The sequence below is a fragment of the Diadema antillarum genome, unplaced genomic scaffold, assembly GCF_040938485.1.
Source record: "Diadema antillarum isolate AM-2024a unplaced genomic scaffold, OU_Dant_1.0 scf00000048, whole genome shotgun sequence".
Lineage (NCBI taxonomy): Eukaryota > Metazoa > Echinodermata > Echinoidea > Diadematoida > Diadematidae > Diadema > Diadema antillarum.
The window spans coordinates 459379-480472 of NW_027270937.1; the positions used below are offsets into that span (position 1 = coordinate 459379).

Here is a 21094-nt window from a genome sequence, read left to right on the forward strand (position 1 = left end):
AGAAATAAATCAACATCTGGAATATTTATCCATCCCTGCTGCCAGAGGATTACACTGTTTAATTTGGGGCTGTATATCAATATCAGACATACCAATCTCTTATCATCAAATTGATGGGACTTAGCTTTGGCTATGCTGTTCTGCCTGTTTGCAAAACATATCCATCTGATTTGGAATTGACCTCTTCTAGTGAAAAAAATCCTAGTAACTTCACTTTTCACTTTTCCCACTTTCTCAATGCAAGGTGGAGTTCCATGACATAATATCATAAGATAGGCTAATACTCCATTGTAGCAGCACAAAATCTGACTTTGATCTTCACTTGCCCCAGGCAATCGGGGTAACACAGCGTAAGTGCTTATGTAGCATCCTGCGTGGAGATAAATCAAGGTTTTTATGTTAATTCATATTTTCTGATAGCAATAATGTTTATTCCTCATCAAAAATTAAGGAATTACATAATATTTTGAGCTCCCAATGAATAAAAATTTGTTTGCTTGACATTTGATAGTCATCATATGATGAACATTTGCCAGGTATGGCTGAGACCTTAATTACTCTTTTACTGAACAGTTGTGTTGATTTCAATGATTTGATGTTACACAATATATAATTTGCAATTTCCACTGGATGCCAAAATACTGGGTACACAGAGATTGTACTTCAACTGTGCACAAAAATACATGAAGTTGAAAGACTTCCAACTTTACCTTTGATAAAATATAGCATCCTAAATAGAAGAGACAATAATGGTTCCAACTAAATGAAACATCACACTTTAATCAATCTCTGCAAGTCACCTCATTGATTAATTGATAAATTAAGTCATTCATTTATTCATTCATTCATTCATTCATTCTTTCTTTCATTCATTCACTCACTCATTCATTCATTTCTCTGTACACCAGAAATGTGCTCAACTTGCCCCCCCCCCCCCCCCGCCACACATTAATGGCCTCAGTAAATTGCATTCTTTAATTGATTCATTCATTCATTCACTCACTCACTCATTCATTCACTCACTCATTCATTTCTCTGTACACCTGAAATGTGCTCAACTTGCCCCCCCCCCCCCTTGCCACACATTAAAGGACAAGTCCACCTTCATAGTGTACATGTGGACTGAGTGAATGCAACAATATTAGTACAACACATCAGTGAAAGTTTGGGGAAAATCGGACAGTCCGTTCAAACGTTATGCATTTTTAAAGTATCTGCGCAGTCACTGCTGGATGAGAAGACTACTACAGTGTATGATGTCATAAATGCGTACAACGATACAAAGAAAAAAAAAAGAATTTCACAAAACTTCGCTTTTTGAATAAAGTGCACATTTCTTCGACTTGTCATTGACATATGTTAAGGGAAATATTATTCCCCCTGCCTTCTGAAAGAGAGAAGTCAAGTGTTCTTTTGTTGTGCGAGAAAAGTGAAAATATGTTGAATTTTCTTTATTCTTTCATTATATCGTTGTACACAAGTGACATCACAAGCTATAGTAGTCTTCTCATCCAGCCTTGAGTGAGAAGAAACTTCAAAAATTCATAACTTTTGGAACAGATTGTCCGATTTTCATCAAACTCTCACTGATATGTTCTACTAATATTGCTGCATTCGCTCAAGCCACATGTCTATGAAATAAACTAACTTGTCCTTTAATGGCATCAGTAAATTGCATTCAATTATTCATTCATTCATTCATTCACTCACTCACTTACTCATTCATTCATTTCTCTGTACACCTGAAATGTGCTCAACTTGCCCCCCCCCCCCCCCCCCCCGCCACACATTAATGGCAACAGTAAATTGCATTCATTCATTCATTCATTCATTCATTCATTCATTCATTCATTCATTTCTCTGTACACCTGAAATGTGCTCAACTTGCCCCCCCCCCCCCCTTGCCACACATTAATGGTATCGGTAACTTGCATCAATCTCACAGTTCATTCATTCATTCGTACATTCATTCACTCACTCATTCAATTCTCTGTACACCTGAAATGTGCTCGACTTGGCCTCCCCGCTTGCCACGCATAATGGTATTCAGTAAATTACATGAACCCTGCACTCTAGTTTCCACCGATGCATTGTAAAGGTTGAAATGCAACCATGCAATGACTAAAACCCTGGTCAACTCTGATTGCAACTCTTAAAATGATGAGAGGGCACCATATGGGATATTTCTCCACAATTTTGGCAGGTGCCTAAACTTTTGCGAGTGGTGAAATTTGCGATTGTGGAGTATTATAATGAACAGAGAAATGTATGCGTGCATGTTGCATTCATGTCGCAATCGGAGTTGATAATTTCGTGTGCTGTTTTCATTCACGAATGCCACCAGACTCGTTAAACAATTGGTGTACATACAGTATATTTCATAGAATCTTGGAAAAAAATTATAGTATGATAGGGTCACAATGAGTGTGGGTGTGTATGGGGGGGGGGACGGGGGATGGGGTGGGGGAATGGGGGAATGGGGGATGGGGGAAAGGGGATGATTTGGATGGCTGATGAGACAGACACTCACCACTCAGGTCTCGATTCCTTTCCTGGAGTTTTTTCACTTCCACCTCCAGTTTGGCCCTCACCAGTTTCTCCAGGTGCTCCCTCTTGTTGGTGGACTCGATCAGCCGCTCATGCTCCGTTTGCACGTTGTGGATCTCCTGCTCAAACTACAAGTGCGTGGCAAAATAAGGGGGAGGGGGGTGAAGATGTTAGATAAGTCTACCTCTTACTCCAGTCTTAGAGATTGAGTGCTTTTTCTTGTTTTTTTTTTTGTTTGTTTGTTTGTTTTTTTTGGGGGGGGGGGATATCGAGGTCCAGATTTCTCCGAAATTGTGGGTATCTATCTCTACCTAACCATGTCCGCAGTGTTAGACAATACACAGGCCTGCAAATATTCATGCATCAAAATTGAGGGAGATTCCAAACTGTCAGTGAGATACGTGTGTATGTGTAACATGCACATCCATAGGCTGAGATAAGGCCCAAATCAGGGAGTCTTTCATATTTTCTTTTGCCAGGGCATGAAGGACTATTCAGTTTTCTAAGAAGCCCCCATCACAATCTGGCAAACTTGGAAGGTCTGTAATACCATGTGCATGTACCCTTTTTGACCCAATATTTGATTTAAAACGCTCTCATTAATCCGACCTAGAAAGGTCCTGCTTATACATTGTAGTACTTTGGCGTCTCTGGGTTTTGAGCAGGATGGACAGAGATTTGTATGGCAGATCCACAAGAACAATCTCCTCCTTATACTACAAATCGTTTTTATTGCTCTACTGTGACTACTATTTTACCTTACGGGTACATCATGCTGGAAACATGATCTGTAGCATTAACCCTTTAATGTGCAACCTGCCATTGATTTGCCAGGTGACAATCGATACGATAACGAAGAAACTCATACAGGTACCTTTTGCAGCTTGGCAACTTTCTGGTAGTAGGTGTCGAGCTCGTCCCTGAGGGCACTGTTCTCCTCTGACAGGAATTTGACCATGTCGGTGGCGCGGCTGGCGATAGCCTCGTGGTCAAGCTCAAAGGTGGCCTGGGACGACTGCGAGGCCGGAGAGGGGTGCGGGGCAGGGGCCTCTGTGGACAGCGGTGAGGTGCTGGACGTGCTGCTGTAAAGAACGGGATCAAAAGAGGCATTATTTGACTGGGTTTGAAAGTCTTCCAATTTCTGGAGTGTGGAATTTATCCAGTAAGAAATTTTGGATTCATTCAAAGTACTATTGAAGTGATGAGGGAATGATAAAGTGCACTGCCATTGCTGCTAATGGAACTTGAACCGATGACCTCAAGTTTGAGGGTCTGCATGCAGGATACTGAAACAGACCAAGCGGGACAGCACAACTCATAAGGCGTGTCTTCATCAGCCCGAAGTTCAAACTAGCGGGACATTTTTGCGGTCTTAGAAAATAGCCCGATACAGCGAATGTGCGTCTTCATCAGCTCGAACAGCCTGCTTCGGGAAATTAGTCCGAAAATTGACGCATGCGCACTTTGCAATATTACTCTGCCTGGCTCGTGGTTCGAAAGTGGATTTCCCCGCTCAAAATCTCCTATATCACCGTATGTACGATTCTACAACCAGGGAGGTGAGCAGTACAGCAAATTCTCTCCAAAGGGATATTAATAACGCTACTCTTTCTTCAGTGCAGTGAGGCATCTTATATGAAATTAACGAATTGCAATGTTTAAACAAATCCAAAAATGCACACAATCTGCAAGAATCTTCAGCTAAGGTAGAGTGGAGCAGAAGAAGAAGTTTACAAAAAAAAAAGCAGCTAGCATGCACGGACGGCTATGAGTTTTAATAGGGAGGCGTGAGAAATCACCTCCCTGGTTTAAAGATGACAACAACAGTAGGCCTATAGTTCACACATGTTATCCTTGAATGTATACACCGTGCGTGTAGGCCTAATGTACTATACACAATCACTAGCTTGTACATGCGCTTTCCATTGCCAGCTGGTTAACCAGAAGCGGTGAGGGATCGTGGAAAATTTCGGACTGATGGAGACGCACCCAAAATAGCGCGCTATTTCACGAATTAGCGCTCTAGTTGACGAACTAGACCAAGATTTTGGGGGGAAATTTTCCCGATCAAATAGCGCACTATTTGCGTCTTCACTACACAGATAGCGCGCTATTTTGAAACTTCGAGCTGATGAAGACACGCCTATAGATAACTTAAAATTCTTCATATCCGAAACAGAGTTCATGCTTGTGGTTGTGATGAACTGGTTGCATGCACAACAGTGAGCCCTTTTAGCCACGTGCAGGAACCACATTTTATGGTTTGATAAAACATTGTATGTGTATTTTTATAACAATTTTGATCAATTGTTGTAAGTGTTTCATTTAGAGAAATCTCTTCCTGGGCAAACACAATGGTGTGTTTGTTGTTGTTGTTGTTGTTGCATATATTTTATTCTAAATCCTCTGAATTGCTAAATTCTGAAATGGATCTTAAATTGAGCGTGTTTCTACTGAGAGCACCTCACATCCCTGGCATCGCCACGAATTTTGTCCAACGCAGCACCTCGTATTTTATGACCACTCGAGCTGTTTCTACTGAGCGATAAAATAAGAGGTGATGCAAAGGTGACGTGCAAATGCGGCGATTCCGGAATTCAGGTATTTTTAAGTCACAGATTGGGTCATGCGCGCACTGCATCCGAACCCTGCCTGCTTTGCTACTGCGGCGGCTATTTTTTGATAAGCTATTCCTCTTCGTCTCCCCATCCAACATACCCCAAACTAGATGTACTGGTATCCTGCCACTGACTAATGAGAAATCTTTGGAGATCGAGGGTCCAGTTGAGATTTTCTCAAGGCTGCGACATACTAATGTGGTACTCTCGCGATTCGAGACAATATAAAATGAAATAACGCGGTGTAAAATCAAAGTAAGTGATGAGGGCTTAGTAATGCAATAAGTTAGGCTGTTAATCACGCGAACAATAGACGATGAATGCCACAATTTACATATAACGTAACGTATAGGGCCTATAACACGTACAGCGAGTTGGTACAATATGCGAACACTGTCGCTGTGTATATACACGTATTTTGTACACATGTGTCGAAGGAGTGTGTGCGATGAACCGACTGAAAAGCGCGGGGAGAAATTCTAGACGTCCGGTACACCACGAATTTCGCTAACTGGTGCGTTTCTACTGAGAATCGTCCTTCGCGTCACCACGCATCGACCACCTCAATAGGTGGACGACGGAGCACCTCGCATCACCCGGCATCGGCCACTACCCGATCTGTTTCTACTGAGGAAAAATTCGAGGTGTCACCATGCATCGGCCGGTATCGGCCGGCATCGGCCGGTATCACCACACATCGGCTGGCATCACCTCGAATTTTCGTCGCTCAGTAGAAACACGCTCATTGACAATACATTTCCAATTGTTTGGATCTTTTTTTCTTTCTCAATTTGACATGTCCTTGTAGATTTCTTTTATGCAGATCTGATGAATCCAGTAAGTTCCATCTAGTTTTTTCCAATATCAGACTATGCAGAAAAATGTAGCATTGCCAATTCAATGATGTAAAGAAAATCATTTCTGCAGCAACATTACCCTTGGACAAGGCAGGTTAATGTGTTTCATGAATTCATGATACACTCTGTCATCAGCTGATCAGTGTGTTTATAATTATGACCGCACCTCCAATTTGGAGCATACAATATTGATGCTAACATAATCTGGACATTACTGAATTGATGTGGCTATTCTCTCGGGTTTTACTAACTGTCAATAGCAACTTTTCAAACTCATGATTCCTTGTTCCCTTATCTACTGTTGTTGTTATTCCAACTTCCACATCAGTATTAAAGAATAGTGCTACTCACTGACACACATCTGCAGTTTTAATGATTTCATTATTCTATCAGAAACTGTTGGCAAAAAGACTCTAAAATGAAATTTCAAGAGAATCTTTTTGCAGATGAAACACAATGATGTGAATTACCATGTACACTGCCTTAAGATGCCAGGGGTGATAAGAACTTTGCACACCGACGCTGACATTAGCCGTGGTTGATCACAACATCACCTATTCCACAAATCAACTCTTGCGAGTTCATGCGCCACGCCCACCTGTGTTAACTAATTGAAATAATCAAGAGTGCAGATGCACCCGATTCCTGCTTCATGTTTCTTGGAGACATGTACAAGCAGACATCCCATCGTTCCCGTTTCTTATTTTCTTCTGCGAGGAACTCTTCCGTTCCTCCTCCCCGAATGCAAACAAACAAGGATCTCAATCAACCCTCTACCTGTGAAACACATTAGGCGGACGAGAGAAGGTACGCGGAGAGAGGGAGAAACCCGACGCACAGACGGACAGACGGATGGAGAGATGGAGGGATGGGAAGAACGTGAACTATGCCTAGGAGCTGGGGCACATAGACAAACATGACGACACGGCGGAGGCATCCCTGGCATCCTACCATCCGTTTGAGCCTTCCTGCCTCCGATCCCCGCGCCAATTGGAGCCGGCATCAAAAGAAAGCAGCGGAATGTTTTGTGCGCAGCGCTATCACTCTTACCCACTTCCTCCTCCCTTCCCCATCTCCCCCGCTCCCTCCTCCCTCCCCTCCCCTCCCCACATTCAAAGAATACCCCTAAACTAAAACACATGAGAAGCTTCCATGTGAGAACAGTGCACATGTACACACATACCATCACCCAACCCCCCTCCTCCTATGTGATGTAACCCAGTTTAAAGGACAGATATTCCCAATGCAACTGTAAACACCTCTAGTTCCAATCATATTCCAGGTGTAGAAAGAAGGCATCTCGCTTCTATACTAGCACATGTTGCATATTATAGCTCTAACTGGTTCCTCAACTTTCTGACAAATCATACAAAAGTATTCTTTGAATATCCTTCTTTTTTTTTCTTCCAGAGCGCATCTATACCACAACTATCTGTAATCACAAGGCAAACATATTTGGAAATTTCAGCTGATTCCAAGAATCTTCTTTATTTGCCAATTGGCACATCCACTAGAGTATTTTCTTCATCAAGAATGGCAAAGATGTCTGCAAACTGAGGAGGTGGAAAAATGCCCCTCCCTCCCCCAACCTGACCTTGTCACTACAAATGACAACCAAGCTTCATAATGGTGCATCGCAAAACCAACCAAAAAGTTGCACTACCCGATATTACTCGAGGACTCTGATCAAAACGGGAGAAATGAGTCGACCTAGTCAATTTCTATCTTTTTATATTTTCTGACAGAGCAATTCTTCTGAGTATTATTCAATGAAGTGTAGGATAAAAGGGAAATTTCGTCTCTTTGCAGAGCATGTTTTTCCAGTCTGTGTGGTCGTGTGCAGTATGAGGAAGAGTTCCTTTTCTTTTCTTAAACATCTGGTACTCTTCAAATTCAACCCTAATCACTTTTGAAAGGATAATGCTACAACTTGCATTGCATTGAAAGTTGGTACATTGTATTTAATAATCATGAATACAATGTGCAAACTTTCAGACTCAACTTAAAAACTCTTCAGAGTGGTTGCTATGGAGTTCCACATTGAATTGTTGAACTGAAATTGTTCTTATCATGAATTAAAGAAAAATAACTGAATCAAATACAAAAGCCCTGTGAGTTAATGATAGACTAGCAAAGCTTTCGGGCTGTTAGAAAAATAATTTATCAATGAAAGTACACAAAAAAAGAAAGAATATAAATAAACAAATCTATGATGCACACGCATACAGTGATATCTACATGATACATACATTGCAAACAATATAATAGAAATAAATAATACTTTGGATATACATAAAAATAGGTTAAAAGTTTGCAAATAAAATATGAGTGCTCTCCATGACAGTTCATTTATCTGTTTTTTTTTTTAAAACACCCAGAGTATGTTGCTTTGGTGTATGTTGTCACAGCCAGAGTATGGGGAGCATTCCTCCCTATTTCCAGCATTTCCGTATACTTAAAATATTCTGTAAACCTATTCTTTATTATGTATTGTGATGAAAATTCTGTTACATGCCTTTCATGTTTACACCTGCCTGCCCGCCGTGTGAGTATTTATACAGGTACGAAGCTGTATATCTGAGTTATATGTACATGTGTGTGCATGTCTGTTTGTGTGTAAGTGTGTGTGGTGCCTTGTGGATAAATCTACACTCTTTGATATTAGGCTTGTTTTACTCCAGGCCAACATACACAGTAAAGGAATGTATTCAATCTCTTGTCACACAGACCCACAGACGAAGGTGAGCCAATGTCACCTATAATGGAGCCCCACCTTTTATCTTGCTATTAAAAGCTTTTTACTTCAGATGCATTCGGGGTGGCTGGTAGGACACCAAACAATTGATAAGGGAGAGACGCAGACATGCTGCATTCACACGAGACAGGAATAGGGGGATGTTCTGGACGATTGTGATCCAAATATCAAGATTTTTTGCTTTGTTTTTGTGCAGGTTAAAACAGACAAAAATATCCCGCTCTTAAAGTGCTAATTGCAATAATTTGTCAACCAAACTCCAAATGTCTGAAATCAACTGAAATGAAGACCTGTGCCCTTGGGGTCTGTGCATTATGCAATCATGTACGGCTAGAATGAAGGGACTGAAAAAAAAAATTGAGGTTTTTTGTTCCAGTGTTCACTCACACGCTGTGGTGCATATTATTGCCATGATTCCAATGTAACTGCAAGATTTCTTGGGATTTGAATCGCAACGCTGATCGCGCTATTGGTGGGATTGTTATGTCCACACTGGCAAAAATCTCAAGATTTGTATCCTGCTAAATTGTTCAATATGAATCCCACTTTTCAGAAAATGTGATAAGAGCATGTCTTTTTTTTTTTTTTTTTGGGGGGGGGGGGGTGATTCACATCTGGCATTCAAACAAATTATAAGAATATGATAAAGATACACACAACAATGCTATTAATGTGTGTGTGTCTGTTTTCCCGAAGCTTCCTAAAAGCACAATATTATACCTTTTGTTCTGCTTGTGAAGCAATATCTTGCACAGTATAAAAAGTCTCTTCCTATGTAGACATTTGTTCGTTATTGTTTAAAAAAAAATACTTTAAGATCTGATTAATATTTGATGCTAACATCCTCTCCTGATTTTGGTCGTTTCTGTCTTTTCTCAAGATTTTATGTTTTCGAAAGAAGCTCCACTTTGCTTCAAAAATCCTATCGTAGTAACTGATTGAAAAAAAAAAAACTAGAAATATCACTGAAGGTGATTAATACCCCCGCCCCGTGACGACAGTCTTACCCAAGGAACGATCTTTCCTTGATCTTCTGCCATTTAAATGCCGTTACCATGGCAACGCAGCTTGCGACATGTCCGAAAAATATGTCTTGCACATCTTCCCACCAAGACTATTGTGTGTGCCACATTTCATAAGCTTTTGTCAAAAACTGAGGAAGTAGTTCAATCTACAAGATCTTTCCTTGATCTTCCGCCATTAATATGCCATTACCATGGCAACGCAGCTTCCGACACGTCCAAAAAATATGTCTTGCACATCTTCCCACCAAGACCAATGTGTGTGCCACATTTCATGAGCTTCAGTCGAATACAGAGGAAGTAGTTCAATCCGCAAGATCTTTCCTTGATCTTCTGCCATTTATATGCCGTTACCATGGCAACGCAGCTTCCGACACGTCCGAAAAATATGTCTTCCACATCTTCCCACCAAGATCAAGGTGTGTGCCACATTTCATAAGCTTTGGTCAAAAAACTGAGCAAGTAGTTAAATCCGCAAGATCTTTCCTTGATCTTCTGCCATTAATATGCCGTTACCATGGCAACGTACTTTCGGGTACTGTCGAAAAATGCGTCTTGCACATCTACAACCAAAGGCACACATCTGTACCAAGTTTCATGGAAATTGGGCAAAAACTGAGGAAGTAGTTTGCAACACAAAATTTTCCATCATTTTGGCTCATAATATGTGAGCTGTTACCATGGCAACATATTTTTTGTCACGGTCAAGAAATGTGTCATGCTGACCTATATCCTAAGACAAACATTCAATATGAATTCCACGAGAATTGGAAGAACACTGATGAAGCAGTTTTGCCATGAAGCATTTTGCCCTATATTTTACCAATAACATGCCGTTACCATGGCAACGCACTTTTTGCCACTGCGGAAATATGTGTCTTGCACATTAACATATTCAGATGAACATCTGTACCTAATTTCATAAAAATTGATCAAAAACTGTGGGAGGAGTTCGCAACGCAAGATTTGTACCCATTTTTGCCCATAATATGCCGTTACCATGGCAACGTACTTTTGGGTACTGTCAAAAAATATGTCTTGCACATCTACAACCCAAGGCACACATCTGTGCCAAGTTTTATGGGAATCGGTTGAAAACTGAGGAAGTAGTTCGCGACGCAAGATTTGCAACGGACCGACCGCCCGACCGCCCGACCGCCCGACCGACCGCCCGACCGCCCGACCGACCGCCCGACCGCCCGACCGACCGCCCGACCGTCCGCTGATTCCTATATACCCCCTTCAAACTTCGTTTGGCGGGGGTATAAAAAATTCGACAGTTTGGCCAAGGAACTTTACAAGCAGTAAAATGTGCACTAGATTACGCACAAAAAATAATCTGTCCATTGAAAAAAAATATATTCTAGTAACATTCTTTGTAATGTTTAAAGAAAAACAAATATTCAATTTTGAATCATGCTTTAACTTTGAAATTCAGACTAGAGGTGTTATCAACATCAAACATTCGAAATCTGAACAAATAACACATTTGAGCCAAATCACTTTGTGTGCCGTTTTCTAAGCTTGAATCTCGTCTGCAGTGTACTGTACATGTACCTTAATAGCAGGGTTACATGGCAAGACATTAATGTTAAGCCTGTAGGTGTAAGGTCCAATGGCATTTTGTGTTGTTGCCCAACACCTATACAATCACACATGCCACCTTCATCTATCATCTCATGCAATGCACATTCCTTGTTACACATTATGGAGTCATATCCCCCCCCCCCCCCCCCCCCCCCCCCGAATTGCATGGGGTGGGACACAATTTAATGCCACCAAGACAGTATCTCCTGCGACATCGTGTCTCCTCCGTTCTGATATTCTTTCGAGTCCAAGTCATGTCAGATGTGTGACACTCGCGGACATCACCAGCTCACAGTATGTGTGTGTATGTGTGCTTTTGTGTGTGGAATCAAATCAAGCTTAGTCCCATCCACCTAGTTCTGTGTATTCAATTGCAGGTTGCACATGGGAATGCCCCTGTAATCTACTTGGGCTGGAATGTCTAATGCCCAGCTTGGGACCCAGATGGAAGCTCTTCTGGTATCAGCATTGGACAAGACAATCATTACATAATATTCTTTCATGATTTCTTTTTTCTTTTGATATTTACTGACATCAGGAACAGTCATATTACTTGATAGGGCATGTAACATCCACTATACACATACATGTATCTGCTGAGATATTTCTTGCGGTAAGTAACAAAATGTAACAAAATTTACCTGGAGACAGTTGTTGTGCCATGAAGGAGACAGTTGTTGTGCCATGAAGGAAACAGGAAATGAAAGGCAAAACTTCCTTTAATATCAAAGTTTGTCTGAAACAGGGTAGTGTCAAGGCCACGGTGAAATCTCTGAAATGCATTAGGCCTAGGTCTTAGGAAAATTGTGTTGCAGAATTTTTCAATGCACACATCATCCTCAAATTGGCAGCTCTGAATAGCTCTACTATAATATAATCTGACATTGGAGAAAAATCAGTTAGCTCTGGCCATCACTGAATTGGCAACTCTGAATTTAGCTGCAAATATCTAACAGTGGAGAAAGACTAGTTGGAACTTGTTAAACTATTAAAATCTGCATAAAATCTGAGAAAAACTTTAAAGGCATAATTTACCATTTGCAGATGAAACAAAAAGCCTGCATTAGTGGTTTAGAATTGTTCTAAAATGTGAGTTAGGGATAGAAACAACCACTGTAAAAACATGAATTTGTATAATCGATGTTAATTATTGTTTGTTAAATACACAAAATGTAAACAATGGTTATAATAAAAGTGTTTCCAGACTAAACTGTCTACAGTTATGGTTTATTGGAAAAATACTGATATCTACTTAGATTTTAGGCTTTACTGTGAAAATTTTATTTTTTATGGTACGATGTTTTATGATACAACAGGCCTACACATATGCATCATATACATGTAATATCTTGAATGTAATCTTGAAATTTATTAAATCACCTCTTCCAATTTAAGGTAAACATGACCTTTAACATAAAAAGTTTAGAACTTAAAATCTTCAGTGAAATACATGTACATCAATTGTGCGAAAACAGTTCTGCAACAACATGAATAACATCTCTATGACAGTGAATGTCAGGGGAAACAAATTTGGGTCACTCTTCACTGGCTTACACATATATCTACAAGCACACAAATCAAATCCTTGAGCTAACATTGTTCACATGAAATGTCATTGATGACATATTCCAGCCCCCCAATTACAATCAATCATGGCTCAACAGGGTTACCCCTTTGAAGCTATTGTACGAAGACTACAGAAGGTGCTTTGAAAGTCTGGAGGATTTCCCCAAGTTGTATTATTACAAAGGCAGATACCTTTTCTCCATAATTTTCTCATAATTCAACGATTTACTTATTTTTGTCATCAGAATTTAAAGTTCAGCTTTCTCTCTGTCAAAATGTGCATTTTTTTTTTGGTATGCATAGGTCATCACTGTATTGATTACATGTATGTGCGCACAGGCATATGAGATGGACTTTAAGTTACATTTTACATGCAGTGATCCCTTCTCATATCCCGTTCCTTCCATAATTCTCCTAGAACCGTTGATGCCCCCAAATGAGATTCTTTTTGCCTGTCGACAGAGAAGGGACAGGTTGGTAATCTGCCTGTGAGAAAGCAATCAAGCAGTTCATGTATCCCTTTTTCGAGGTCAACTTCATGTGCCATCGAACAATGCGAAATATCAATCAAGCGTGAGATATGATTAGAGAGTACTGTAAAACGAGAAATGTTCGCGTGCATTTTAATTTCGCGAATTTCGCGAGCGCCAAGATTCGCGAAATTAAAATGCACGCGAAATTTCTTATCTACACTATATGCATTGAACGCAAGATGCTATTCGCGAAAATTTCTTGCCACGAAAAAGGCCGTCGGCTCCAATTCGCGAAAATTTCGTGCCGCGAATATATCATGTTTTACAGTACACTAGGCTCGCACACTCTCTAATTCATTTACACTAGTTATATTGTACTGTACAAGGACACTGAATGGGGTCAGCGAAAGTCAAAATCTAGTGAGCTAAGCCTTGATTGCTAGGGTATGTCTTCATACGAGTTCTATCACAAAACAAGGGCACTTCTATGTTGGAAAAGGTAAATTAGACAAAAATACACACAGTTTTGATAACAGAAAAAGAACACATTTCGAGAGAAAATGTGACAATCTCGTTTAACTCTGAAACAGTCTAAAACCCACTCACTGCACTTGTGGGTTTAAACAGTTCCAAAGTCAAACTCATGCATCCAATTCTCACCAATCCGCTCTGTCCTGTGCATCATTTGTATACTGGTCATGCTTTCAACAGCATTAGATAAAATCATCCAAGCCTGACCCAATTGTATAATTCATAGTCAGCCCATCCAGGCGTAACAATGTGCCTCGATCCAACAAAAAGGCTACAGTGATACAATAATAAGAGATTAAGGGGATTAGGTAATCTCTATTCATCGGCATCCACCCCCACAACTACAACGACAACTACATATGGATTTGAACAAAATCTTACTCAAGATACTCAACTTCAGAGAAGCTTGGTTAGCATTTTCCAGTAAGAACACAAAGCCCCATGCTGTATGTGCATAAACAAGGGTGACTATCAACAAGTCAAAACACTCGATGCAGGTGTAAGATCTGGGTTAGATTAGAATGTCTGGAGACTTCCTGCTTTAATGATCTGGAGGCTATTCAGGAATTCCTCCTCTAAACTCACAATCACTCTTGCATTCTCTAAGGGACACAGCCCATCGAGTCTGATGGCTTTGCAGTAGTATATCTGCAGTAGATATGGAATTATTAAATCATGCAATCGCATTGCATTAATCAATAAATGTAATTTCCGTGCACTGTATTGTTTGGGTTCTCTGTCATATTTTGGCTGATAATGTTCTGTGAGCAATACTTTTCATTTCATTGTGATATCAAGAAACAACATGTGATGCATGCGATTGGTAGTAAAGTGTGAATGTGTGTGTATGTGTGTGTTGGGGGGGGGGGTAGGAGGAGGGTTTAACCTTCCATGTGCCTGTCATTTAGCAGCAACTTAGAAAGCATTCAGTGAACTTCTCCTAAATTAAATCTACTGACAGATAGCCTACTAGGGTGGAACAATGTCTCTGTTTCATTGGAAGGCCATAGTGACACCTTTGGTATTAGGAGGATTAGGTTATCTCTATTCATTGCCAGTTCAGCACCTGTGTAGCTGCATAATACGCATCCTCAATCAACATCAAGTGGACATTTTTAAGGCCCTTTCTGCACCCCTGTTGATATGTAACATAATGTCATGGTACATTGTATCAACAATGTGTGTATGTGGGGGTGGAGGGGTCTGTAGTGGTGCTTATAGTGTCCATTCGACAGCATGATATATTGTATTTTCAGTCAATATAAATATGCCAGCTTCACATCCCCACTGTGCCCCATTACATATTTCCGTCAGTGTTCACAGTTCCTGTCCAGAATACTCCTACACTGCTCTTTAGTACAATCGTCACTTGAGCAGAATTTAAGCTTGTGACTTCAAAAATTAGTCACTCTAAAAGATGGTTACAATAATGATAACTGATAAATGGTGATTATGGTGATGATGATGGTGATGGTGATGAAGATGTTGGCGATGGTAATGATGATGATGACGATGACAGTGGTGATGGTGATGGCAATGGCGATGGCAATGGCGATAGTGATGATGATGATGATGATGGTGGTGATGGCGATGGCAATGGCAATGGCAATAGTGATTATGACGGTGGTGGTGATGATGATGGTGATGATGATGGTGATGATGATGGTGATGGTGATGGCGGTGGTGATGTAGATGATGATGATGACGATGATGATAATAACGATGATGACTGAAGTTAGGGTAGGGGTTGAAGGGTTGAGGGAGGGGAACAAAGCCAAGCCAAGGGAAATGGGGGCTTGGATGATGCAAGGCAATGATCAGGGGAGGACGTGTGGCATTCCAGGCACCCTAGCCCCCCTGCCTGCCACACCTACATACCATCCCTGACAGATTTTTCTCCCTTATTCAGATGTCACGCAGGGGGGTGTTTAGCCCCCGCTGAGGGAACTAATAGCAAAAATGCTTGGCGGGATTATGTAAGTCCCTTACCCCGAGCACGAGAGGAATGCTGGAAAGGGAAGGGCAACATCTGTAGACCAACAGGGATAACTGGAAAGAGGGATTGTGGTTGGTAAGAGGAGGAGGAGGAAGAGATTTGGGAGAAAGTCAAGATGAAAGGAGATGAATTCAGAGAGCCACTGCAGTAAACTGCCGTCGTCAAGGTGACAGGGACTTGAGATGCATGGACACCTTAAAGCTGAAGAAATCTTAAAGATGAAGACATCATCTATTGAAGCTAGGTTTCTCTTTTACTTTTCTGTAATTCTTGAGAAAGCAAGCATATTACATTCAGATATTTTGTCTCACGCATTGTAGTGACGGTGTCAATTTTCAGCACAAAATCACATCATGTAACCTTTCCCTAAAATCGCAGGACACTCCCACAATTTGGAAATATCATGAATCAGGTGGTTGTCGATTCCTATCCATTTCTATTTTGGTGTGAATACTATCATCAGAAGAAAAAAAGCGAGATCTTTCGACTACTATATGGCACAGAAGAACCTGGCTGCAATTTTTGTTTTCTTAAGGACAAACCCCCTCGAAAGATTGTGACCATCGCTCAGGTACGAGTAGGCTTTGTAGAAAGTAATTAAAATGTCATTACAAGAAAGGTCCCAACAACATAGTCTGTCAAAACCTTACCTCACAGGTGAGAATGTATGGTGGGGGGGGGGGGGATGGTGGGGGGGGGGTGGTGGTGAGTAAGGGATGGTTAGCAATAGAGAAAGGGCAGGGAGGGGTAAGGAGAGATAATCGGATATCCCAAAGGGACAGAAGGTTAAAACATGTAAAAGGTCAATGCACTTTGCAGTCTCCTCTTCCTCCTCCTCTTCTCCCTCCTCCTCCTCCTCATCATCGTCTCCTAGTGCTTGAGGAATGCCAGCAGAAAACAAGATAATGAGGGAGGCACTGAGGAGTGGACCTGTCAAGACAACCCAAACCTGTGGGTGCATCGGTAAGGGGGGAGGAAGGGGGAAGGAGGGGTGGGGGTATAGTCTCCTAACCAGGCTGCAGGGTTAATTTCTTTTATTCAACTCTTTATGTGCCACATTTGCATGCCCGACTCAGTCAGCGGCATGCCAAGTTCACACTACAGTATTCTGCTCAAACGCACAAATCCGCCCAAACTGATCGATAAATCGCCAAATTGCCGCAGTACAGTGAAAGCGTTTCTCACGATTCCATCGCTGTCACATGGACCTCGCATTTTATGTAGTGATTGACTCTCAAGTTCCCTACTGGAGTTGCGAGTAAATTCTAAGTTTCTGGCACCTGTTTTGTGTGCAAAAGTCATGCCGAGCTACAATAATGTAGAGCTATGTTTTGTACTGGTCATTTGAATAAAAGCAATCATAGATATTCATACAATTTACATCAAAGCAAAGCTTGGCATTTTCTCTACAACTTTGCTCATTACATGTCCCAGGGTAGCAAAAATCTTTAAAAGTTATATAGATTTGAAAAAACAGGATTTTTTTGCAAAGCATGACTACATTGCTGTCTCAGAATAATGTGGCACACAGAGGGTTTACACCATGGCACATAAATAGTTAACAAGCATAGTATGTACATCAAGACTTTTATTATTAAACATACTGACAGTTTGCAGTATGCATACACTGTATTCTGAGCCATTGTGTTACCATATGGCCTTTCATGTGGGACTGAAGTACATTTCTGAACACAAATAGCAGTCTTGTTGTTATTATTATTATCATTATTATTATTATTATTCTTATTATTATTATTATTATTATTCTTATCATTATTATTATTATTATTATTATTATTATTATTATTATTATTATCATTATTATCATTATTATTGTTATTATTATCATTAGTATTATCATTATCATTATTATTATTATTATTATTATTTTTATTTTTTATTTTTTATTTACTGACAACCAGGCCAAGTTTGGAGGGATTTACTGCTGATACAGAAGCTTTGAACACAAGTGTAGAGCTCTATGAAAGTACCATTCAACAGGGCATGACTTTCTGTATATTTCTCCTGTTTACCTAATCGGAAAAAATGCCCTGACTGAATACTTTCCTTTCCTATCTTTTAAAAAAAATATATCTTCATAAGAATACCTTCTGTTGTTGTTGTTGTTGTTTTTTTTTTTTTACATTTTCTAGTCTCAGATGTATAGGCATAAAAAGGGGAAAGAAATGAGAGTATGTTTCTGGCATTATTTTGGGGTAACTGATGCACCGATACTGACAGAAATGCGAGGCTGGGGATACCTTTTCCTACTCGGTCCCAACACTCGCTCTTTCAGGAGCATGCACTTTGGGTTTAAAACATGCTGGCATCCGAGCAATGCAAACAATCTTGACGGGCTAACAGGAAAGCAGAAATCGACAAGGCCAAACATCTGCCCCTGGCAACACATACACACTGCAGACAAGCATATGAGAGGAGCAGGACTCATGTAGGCCAAGTATGTGAAACATATGACATGCCACTGGATATAAAGGGGGGGGGGGGGGGGAGGGGAGGAAGAGTGTGTTAAATGAATTTTGCACAGTGACAAGGATCACTTTTGAGTGATTAGGGCCTACTTGGAAATTAAAAACATGTTCTGAAACAGATTTTGAGCCCATAAAGCTGTATTTGAAATTGATTATCTCTGTTTGGCAGTCATCATCTTATGAGAATATTCTTGATAAATGTTGAAAATATCATTCACACAAAAGCAGATGCAGGGGCTTTTACTGTAATTTCAACTCTGTTGGATTGAGGGTAGGTGATGGGGGGGGGGGTGTCTAGTATTTACTGCAGAAATAAACTTCTTGTGTATCCTGTATAACATGGAAGGTCTGATAATTGCATTTTATAAATTGATGAAGTCATACTTTTTGGTACTCAAAGCACCAGTAATGTTAAGGTCATTTCAATTCCAAGAGGCATTTAACTGTGGACAATTTCATCATCTCTCCGCTCTCATGGTTCCTTTTCATTCTCTGAGCATTTTTATTTCATTCTATTTCATTTCATTTCATATCACATCATATTATATCAATCGTTTTGAGTGTGATTTCATTCAGTTTGGAGAGAAATTAATCCGATTTAATAACACAAGGTTGTCACTCAATGTTGAGCCAGATGGGTAGCTGTTCAATTGTTTCTTAAATATCAAATTCGATTTATTTATTTATTTATTTATTTATTTATTTTTTATTTATTAATTTTTATTTTTTTTTTTTGGGGGGGGGCACACGCCATGGCAAGTTATATGTTCAAATTCCATAAATTTTTAAAGGTTCTGTCGTACTACTGAATGTAACTCTAATACTATTTTTTTTCCCCCACATATGTTAACCTTTTTTTTTCACTGTTAGTAATCATATACGTTCAATTATTTTCGTCTTCAAAGTTTCCTTTTCAAAGTCTATTCTCTTCATATCATATTCTGGGAGTGGGATTTCAATTTGGGCAAACTTTACAACAAAAATTAAACTTTGAAAATTCTGAGCCAGGAATATGGATGCACAGCAATCTAATGCAACACGCAGATAATCTGGAAGATATTGCCACTGGAGGTAGACCAGTGTCGCCGGAGTATCCTAATCATCGATGTCATCATCACTGCTCTCAGTACTGTCGTCCTCCTTCTCATCCGCTTTTGTCTCCAAACTACTCAGACGCCACATCCTGGCTCTCCAACCCCCTCCTCTCCCTCCCCGCAAACAACTGGGATGCAAATCCGAAGAATGCCAAACATTCTCTACCGCCAACTGACATAAAAGCACTCCATCAATGTGCTTGTATTTGTCAAACCGAGCAAGCAAAATAAAGCCGCCACATTCCCCCGGGGATCCCATTCCTCCAGCATTCCTCCACAATCGGACGATGAGATCGGAATCCAGTCCTGTACTCATTGTGTCCAGCAGTGGCCTGGGGTTGACCAACATTCCCTCCTTATCCAGAAGATATTTCTTCAGAGCACGGCTGGACTTGAATATGACAAGTTCCATCACATCTCTCCTCCTCCTCTGAAACTGAATGATTCTTTTTTGTTTATTCTTTTTTTTTCTGTGGTGGTATTATCATAGACATGTACATACGTGTACAACTCCACTCCAGAGAATTGAATATTGAATTGGATTACAACCTGAAAATTCATAATTTCCATGATAGTGAGGCATTTTTCATTTACATGTAAAACTGTCATAGTTCATTTTATTACCTTTTAATTACCCTTTTTTTATTAGGAAATCAGACTCCTTCCTTTATGTTACAATAATTTTTTCACACATTCTGATCTCCAGTTGTCCTTTTTTTTTCTTCCTTTTTTTTTTGGGGGGGGGGGGGGGGGGAGGGTGAGGACGGTTGCTACTGCAAGGAGGTACTGTGGAAGCTATGGCCATGCACCCAAAACAGGTTTGACTGCAGCTGAACAAGTCTTCATTACCATGGCATGAAATTGTTACTCAACCTTGTTGGTCACACAGAAATTCCATGCACTGTAAATCACATAAATATTGTGTAGTGCACGTGGGCCAACTATTTCTCCTTCTTTCCCCTGCAAAATTGCATCAACTGTCAAAGACCACGAAAGGACCAAGGTATCAACGCCCTCTACAGTAAAACAACAAAATACTTGACCGAGATACCGCTGCTGGGGTCAACGGAGTTTACTAGGTCGGCCCAGAGGTAAAAAAAGATGGTCAGCTTACTCTCCCTATGACATATAATCAACCAAAGCAGGCAGGAAATCCAGCAGATAATAACTCATGTGGGACTGAGAAACGTTCCACCCTATTCTACATTGACCTGTGCACTACATCCTGTGGTAGAGATGGAATTGTTACAGTTTTAAATCTTCTGACCTACACAATTGGACTTGAAGGGAATTGCTTGTCAAGATACTTTAATTTTGGGGAGTTGAGGAGTACACAGGCAGACTAGTATTCATATTTCTACTGGGGCAAATGATCAACTAATTTCCTATGCATTAAAAATTAGTTAAGCCATCTAAAAAAATCCCTGAAGCTTGCCCAAGGTGGGTGCAATGGCGACCAGATACACCATGACTTAAAAATTAAATACTCATTTTCTTTAAAGGATAAGTTAACCTTTATAAACGTGAGTATTGAGAGAATGCAGCAATATTAGTTGAAC

At 40.4% G+C, this 21094-nt stretch overlaps 1 protein-coding gene across 1 annotated transcript in view; it reads right to left on the reverse strand.

The window, feature by feature from the left end:
* Positions 1 to 21094, reverse strand: part of LOC139715419 (uncharacterized) — a 39251-nt gene that overhangs the window by 10649 nt on the left and 7508 nt on the right. The window contains exons 2-3 of the mRNA XM_071626994.1: positions 3422 to 3629; positions 2531 to 2675 (exon numbers count right to left, since the gene is read on the reverse strand). Coding sequence (XP_071483095.1) covers positions 2531 to 2675; positions 3422 to 3629 — 353 coding nt within the window. The remainder of the gene's footprint in view (positions 1 to 2530; positions 2676 to 3421; positions 3630 to 21094) is intronic.